The 7,415-nt window shown below is 34.9% G+C and overlaps 1 protein-coding gene across 2 annotated transcripts; it reads left to right on the top strand.

The window, feature by feature from the left end:
* Nucleotides 1-2,319: 2,319 nt before the first annotated feature.
* Nucleotides 2,320-6,949, top strand: LOC129299279 (high mobility group B protein 14-like). Of its 2 annotated transcripts, none has more exons than XM_054937750.1 (6): nucleotides 2,320-2,539; nucleotides 3,270-3,422; nucleotides 5,660-5,717; nucleotides 6,016-6,060; nucleotides 6,538-6,618; nucleotides 6,717-6,949. In XM_054937750.1, the coding sequence occupies exons 1-6, from the start codon at nucleotides 2,445-2,447 to the stop codon at nucleotides 6,765-6,767; spliced, it is 483 nt and encodes a 160-aa protein (XP_054793725.1). In that variant the 5' UTR covers nucleotides 2,320-2,444; the 3' UTR covers nucleotides 6,768-6,949. The 2 variants fall into 2 exon arrangements, with proteins under 2 accessions (XP_054793725.1, XP_054793724.1); XM_054937749.1 differs by having other exon boundaries at nucleotides 2,331-2,539; nucleotides 3,267-3,422; nucleotides 6,717-6,923.
* The last annotated feature ends 466 nt before the right edge of the window (nucleotides 6,950-7,415 follow it).

Here is a 7,415-nt window from a genome sequence, read left to right as displayed (position 1 = left end):
TAAACACTATCAATGAACCTCCTCACAAAATTGCTATTCTTGAAAGGAAGGACACTCGTGTTCGTGGGAGACAGATTCATAATGAATCTGGACCGATTCTGAATCCTTTTCTGCATATCAGCTTTTTTTTTATTTTTTAAGATGAGGAATGATTATTTAGTTTGCTACAAAGGAGCATTTCTCAAAACTAACCCTTGCATTGATCTGTAGTAATCATTATTGGAAAATCTGGTGAAAAGTATAATTAAAGCCATACTCCAAGACTGTTCTTAAGAACTATTTTACCACACTAATCAAAATGTGACAATTTCTTGATATTAAATTCTTGCAGAAAGCAAGGACACATAACAATATAAAAGCACATCCTAAAATAATTAAAAACACATGTAGAAGGATAAAAGCATCATGCTTGCACTTCATAATTCAGCCATATATTCTTGTTGGGTTCCACTTGGCACATTTCTCTCGTCAATCTCTCATTCTCTTCATCGAACTTGCGAGCTTTCTTGCCCACCAAACACTCGTACTGACTTTACAGTGAGCAATCCTATTTACTTTATCTAACACAAGGACAATCTTGTATTGACCATATTGTTGCTTTCATTTTATTTGCGGATGAATGGTTTTTTGTCAAGACAATAGAAGAGAAGCTCAGCTTACACAAGGCCAATTAGCATATACAAACGCAATAATACTATAAATCTCTAAGTTCAATATATTTGTTCATGTATTATTTATATTTATAGTTTAATGTAGGGTATTCTTTGTATATGTGGCTAACCTACATTCATTGGGGTTTCTATACATTTTCTATATATAGTATAATATTCATTGGACTCAGTGTGCCACTTTTATCACTTTATTCCTTTGAGTAAAGTTTATCTTTTTTCACAAACCCTGTCTATTTTTGCTCTCTTGGTGGTGGTATATATAGAGTCTACTTCATGTCAATTTCTAGAATTCTTCTGGTAATTTCAAGGATATGCTTACACCATATCGTAATTTTTCTTTATTTTTTAGCACACCAAATATCCTGTCTCGGAACACATTTGAGCGTCGTTTTTCCAAATCCAACATGCGCTAAAGTTAATAAAATGCCTATCTGATAGCATGTCTATGGGCATCTGTTGTGTTAATTTTCCGTATGTATTAATAAAGAGCAGTGTGGACAAGAAGAAATCTCCCTCCTTGAATCCAAGTGAAAGTAGAAAATATTTTTGAAAAATGTATTCTTAATTGGACTCAAAGTGCTTGAATCTAACTAAATTAAATAGCTATGGAAAAAAACTCACTCCTTACAAAAGTTTTCATATGGTTGCTCTTTAAAAAAACAGAAATTTCTTTTAATGACAACATTACAAATACCAACAATTTCCTCCTTTTTTTTTAGTACAAAGGTCACAAAGAACTGTGAGAAAAGACAACATAAATTAAATTATGTTAAAAATTTTAAAGTTTCTACACTCAGCAGGCAGATAATTGAAGATAATGATATATAAGTTATTGCAAGAAGAATGATGAGCAATTAGATTAGTATATTATTTGTTTTTGATCTATACAGATAATCAAAGATGATCATCTAGTCTTTCATATCAAAACCTTTGATTTATTTTATAGTTCCTGAGAGCAAGGATTTTCTATTAAATTTGTGTTAAATGAGTAACAGAGCTTCCATAAAATTAGAATATATATTAAGTTTTGAAAATTTAACATTTCAACAAAAGTTAATATCTTTCAAAATTTTCAAGAATTTAGTGATTGTGTTGAAATGATATTCAAAATATTTGAAAAATCATTTAATCTAATTTCTTTTATTATCTCAAAAGATGTCACCACATGCTACAATTCCATTAATGTCAACCAAATTGTAGATGTTGAGTTTGACTCATCCTGCTTCAAAAGGGTTACATTTGGCTTCGGTTATTTGCTTGCCCTTTGACAAAAGATTGATTTTTTGTTTAAGAGTTTTATGCCGGTGATCACTTCCGTATTAGAGAATGTTATATCTTTGTGTTATGATCTTCAGCATAGACTTTTTTATTTGGCACATAGCTTTCCAGATGTAACATGCCTGAGCAAATAGCCTACACGTCCTTCTTGTACTTTGGCTACCGATTATTATTATTTTTTAATTATCCAATCCAGCACTCCCCACCCTACCTGTCTCCTTCCTTCCTTCCTTTTTTTTCTTTCCTTTTTTTACTTTTTTTGGTGTAGCAAAATTATCATGTCAACCTGAAATGTGAGCCGCCAGATGGGCGTCTCTTATCATATCATATCTCATCTATCGAGACACGGCCCGACTCCACTGGTAAGAGAACCGTGTCGACCCAACCCAACTCGCTCTATCAAACCGAAGTTATCAAGCTTCGGCCTTTGTTGCAGACACACACTAAGCGGACCAAACCGAGCAGCACAAGGAGCTTCACCCGACAAGAAAACACATGGCGAAGGAAGCCACGAGGCCGCGAAAGAGGTCTCTCTCATCTCCCCCTGCTTCTGCTTCCGATGAACGCTCTACAAGAACTTCTTCTGACAGGTAAGCATTTCACTATATTCTCTTTCAGCTATCATATATCCGCATGAGCGCTTGTGCCTTCATTCCTCTTACCTTGTCTCTTAACTCTTGTCACTGTTTTATAGTGCCATTGACTTTCTTTTTGATTTCCTAGTTCCAACGGAACCAACAACTTCGATCATATTTTGGGTTTGCTAATTTCATCATGTCAACTTAACTTGTTTCAATTCAGAGTTGTTTTTCACCAATTCGCCTCATGATTTAATGGTTGAAAAACTCTGGCTCCCTTTTAAAGATTTCTATGCGCATTTAATTGATAAAATTGAACTGGGGCAAATGGCTAAATGGATTATTAAAGTTGGATGGGACCTGGGACTCTCGAGTTTTTTTTTTTTTTTTGACTTACCGGTTTGTCTTTTGTTTCAATGCTGGGAAAGTGAATGTTTTCGTTTGGGTTTAATTCTTTGGAAATATTTTGCTCCCCTACACGGACTGCTTAGTATTTAATTGTCTAAGTAACGAAGGGTTTAATTGATAATTCAAAACTGGGTGGGAATCTGTTATAACATTTTTCTGTGATGAATTCTATGGTCTCAAACCAAATGAAGTAGCTGCGTGAATTTCAACTTGGTCTGGCACTCTAGTTTTTCTCCTCCTTCACAGCTCATGCACAACAAGATTTTGTTTATTTAAATATCTTCTGGAACTTTGTCCGTGACCGTATATACTGTTGCTTTGGAATTTTCAGCAGGGTAGTGTTGAGGGTAAAATTCAATGAGGGGACGAAGAGATCTTCCCAGCTGACTCAGTCAGGGAAGAAACCCAAAGCAAAGCAAAAGAAGATTAACAAAAAACTTGATGCTAAGAAGCCAAAGAAACCCCCAACTGCTTTCTTCTTCTTCTTGTACGGTTTACTCGCTTCCTTTTCTCTTTAGATATGCTGGTAATTATTAGTTATTCGTGAGGGGCTAGTGCTAAGGAGTCACACATGGCTTTTTGTATGATCCTGTTGTTGGCTTTTTTCATGGAAACGCTTAATTTAACAAAAGTACGCTGCTTTGTAGTATTATATTGATAGCAATGAGAACATCTTTCTTGTGTATTTTGGATTTCTTCAAAATATTGAGATACTAATAATTGTTTATGGTTCTGGTTAAAATGAACAGCTTACAGCAGTTGATGTTACTCTCTCTCTCTCTCTCTCTCTCTCTCTCTCACACACACACACGCTAATGCGAAGATCTTTCCATGCATATTATTTACTTTTGAAAGTACTGTTCATAATTGGGGAATATGGAATTTTATTAGAATTCATGGATTTATGAACTGGAACAGTGCTAAATACCATACAACCATGAAAACAAAATTTAGAATTTCCATATAGATGATTCACCATATTCGTGTAGTTCACGTCTTGTTGACGTGGATCCTCTAGTGACTGCACTTTTTTGCATTTTGTGGATTATATTTTTCTTGCTTTTGTATGTAATTATGCAACTATGAATGATGAAAGATATCAACAGCCTGTCATGCTAATTCCATATTATTGCTGAATTACTTAGTTTTTGTTTTTCTGATGGCTTGTATGAGAAAATTGCATCTATCCACTTGAATATTTGCACCCAATTGCAGCGTCCACCCGTATCTTCAGAAATTTGCAAGTGATGTTCTAATCTATTAAACCCATTTCAATAAGCACCTATCGTCTAATGTTATCCAAAAAGAACTCCTATAATCTAACATAGAAAATTTTGACTGTATAAAATTACTATGACACCTTTTCTATTATATAATAGCCCGTCTGGCCATCTCTTTATTTTTCCCAACCATATTATTCTACTCCATCAATTTACAGATAAACAGGCTTGATAATCACCCATCACAGAATCTAAATGCGCACTTTCTCTTTGTCTTGTTAAGTTAAACATTAATTGTATTGCACTTTCTGTCCTGTTCTTACATGCGCTAGAGAAGAGTGGCCATGGGTACCTGTAACTCAGTTTTATCTTCACAATGCAAGGGTATGTTCAGCCTTTGGCCTCAGAAAGTTCTGCCTTCGCACGCTTTTGTGTATCCTCCTTCATTATCATCATCTTCTTCAATGCAGTCATTTCCAATGTTCTCAACGGTTAATAACCGTAGCTGCTATTTCCACAATTAATTCAAATTCCATTGACTGTCAACATTCTCCTGCTTTTAAGCCTTTTGAAACAACCTATCAACATATAATGCACAACCCAATTCTCAAGTTGCAATCCATCCTGCAACACCTGCCAAAATCCCCCCGCCAGAAAAATTATTTCTTTCTTGTCATTAAATCTCAAGGTTCTTTGGAAATTCTGGTGGGTGATTATTCACATTTCAACATGAGTGGTTTGAATGAAATAGGATTGGATGGATCGAAAGAGAAGTTGGGCATGGTCTGCGAAAAGAGGTGTGAGGGAGAGCCTGCTAAGAAGAAATGGGACGAAGTTTACAAAGGGCTGAGAATGGGTAGGGTACAAATGACTTGACAGAGGGGAGTGAGGCTTTTCTACAGAGAATATTGTCTGTAGGAGTTTGGAAAAGTTTGGACTTGTTTGTGGGGGAGAGTCCTGACCTCTTGAACGTCAGGGAGCTTTGTGTTTTTTCGTTTGTGATTGTTTTGTGCTGTTCCTCGTTTTCTGGGTTTATTTGGCAGTAACAGGGGATAGTCTTGCATTTCTTCTTGTGATTAAATAGAGAAGAGTGCTACTTTCCCTACAATCAAGTATTTTTCAGTCTCCATCAGGATTAAACCATGAACAAGGATAAATTGGCTGGGGAAGAAGAAGAAAATGACAAAAAGGTTGTTAAATAATTGGAAAGGTATTTTATAATGACATAATTAAATTTCTTAATTTAGCTGACAGGGGGCTTATTGCAATGGGTTAATAGACTGGGGGATTGAATGTTTTTAAATTGGGGCCTGCATTGCAATTGGAGGCAAAAATCTGGTTGGTTAGATGCAGTTTCCCCTATTTATATAATACTGTGTCAATGCTCGTTAACCTAGCATAGTGGCTATATTGAACAACCATTTGGTACTTCTATGTCGTATGTTTAGTGCATTATAATCCTTTACTACTATTTTGTTTAATTTTAATTTTTTCATTTTTCAAGGGAGGATTTTCGTAAAGAATTTCAAGAGCAGAATCCAGATGTTAAGTCAATGCGTGATGTAAGTATAGAATTCATTTTGTAGTAACACTTTAATTTGATTATTATCTTTGACGTGGAAGCAAGATAATGGCATAACTTTTTGTGTAAAGACTTCATAAAGTCTTTAAAATCTAATAACTTAGAAGTTAAGCAATTCCTTTTTTCTCAAAATGAAAAAAGCTGCCAGTTATTCAGCAGTTCGCAAGAAAGTTCAATACTTTGCCGTGCAAATGGCCAATGAACTTTTTTTTTCCACCTCTTCTTATTTTCTGCAAGTATCCTAACTCTGTTTCTGTTTCTTCCTCTTTTTCATTCAGATTGGCAAGGCTTGTGGAGAGAAGTGGAAAACAATGACTTATGAGGTTCGTATTTGTAACCTTATATTTTCTTATTTAGGCTCAACAATCAAGTGCATCATTATGATTGTTGTGTTAGAAGGTAGAATCGGAGTCAGTCATATATTGAAGTTTCAAAATTGGTCCAGGAGCTGTATTCCAAATTATTTGGGCATGAAGTAGTGCAGCTTCATTGCACTTGATCTTGACATGCATAAATGCGGATAAATGTAAATTTAATAAAACCATGTATAGAACAAATTATTTGTTTCTTATATTTACCAAGATGAACTATGGTGGATGCTGCCACTGATTTATGCCTTGAAATTCCTTGCATGCTATTCAATTCCGGAAAATGATGCGGAAGTAGCATTATACTGAATCAGCTGATGGGAATTCTTGGCTAAAATCAATTTTAATGATCAAAGTCTTGAGTTGTTCTGTATGATCAAAGTCAGTTCTCGAATGAGTACTGGCATATGACACTGTAATTGTATCTTACAGGAGAAGGTTCAATACTACGATATAGCCACTGAAAAACGAGCAGAATTTGATAGAGCAATGATCGAATATAACATGAAAATGGTAAAGAATCTGTCCTTTCGATAGGCACTGTTATTGTTTGCACAGTTATTAATGGGGATTTATATAAATTATGTCAATGGCTTTCTGATATGTGGCAGGAAAGTGGAGAGTACGAAGAAACTGACGAGGAATCAGAGTTTGATGTGTAGCCATTTCCTTTGAAATAGGGATGTTTCTGTATGATTGGAATTGCTTGGGCTAGAATTTGTATATCTAATTGTAGTCTATCATTGTGAATAATTATTAGTCACTGTACCATATCCTTGTGTAAAGTATTGATGATTACAAAGGGAGATATTAGCCAAGTAGCAAGCTTTCCTTTAACCAACAATAGCAACCATGTGCTATCTAGAAGGACCTTTCTGTTGTCCAAATTCTACCATGCAATTAATTCATGGTACCTTTTAAAAAAAATGCCAAACCTGTTACTTTAATGACCGGTGATGTGAAAAACTGGACTGAATCGAACGGTCCGACCATTATCCATTGAACAAAACGACTTAGTTTAACCAATTGAGTCAACTTAGCATATGGATCGGATTGACCTGAGTGATTTTAAGGGAACTAAAGTTGACTTGAAAATTGGAGTGGGTCAACCTGGTTCAAGTCTAAAAAATTAAAAAAAGGAAAACAAAAGAAAAAATTAGGCTCAATCGTTTAGATTTACAATTTTTTTTATCTAATCTCTAGTTTTCTTCTATCTTTTCTTCTCTAATTTATGATCTTTCCTTCACTGCCTATGTTTAATTTCTAATCTTTCCTTCAGTCTCTATCTTCAATTCTAGCCACTCATTCTT

The sequence above is a fragment of the Prosopis cineraria genome, unplaced genomic scaffold (assembly GCF_029017545.1).
Source record: "Prosopis cineraria cultivar Desert tree isolate PC_DT_omini unplaced genomic scaffold, ASM2901754v1 PC1106, whole genome shotgun sequence".
Taxonomy (NCBI): Eukaryota; Viridiplantae; Streptophyta; class Magnoliopsida; order Fabales; family Fabaceae; genus Prosopis; species Prosopis cineraria.
The sequence above is the reverse complement of the archived record's forward strand: the minus strand, read 5'-3'. Positions and strand labels throughout refer to the sequence as shown.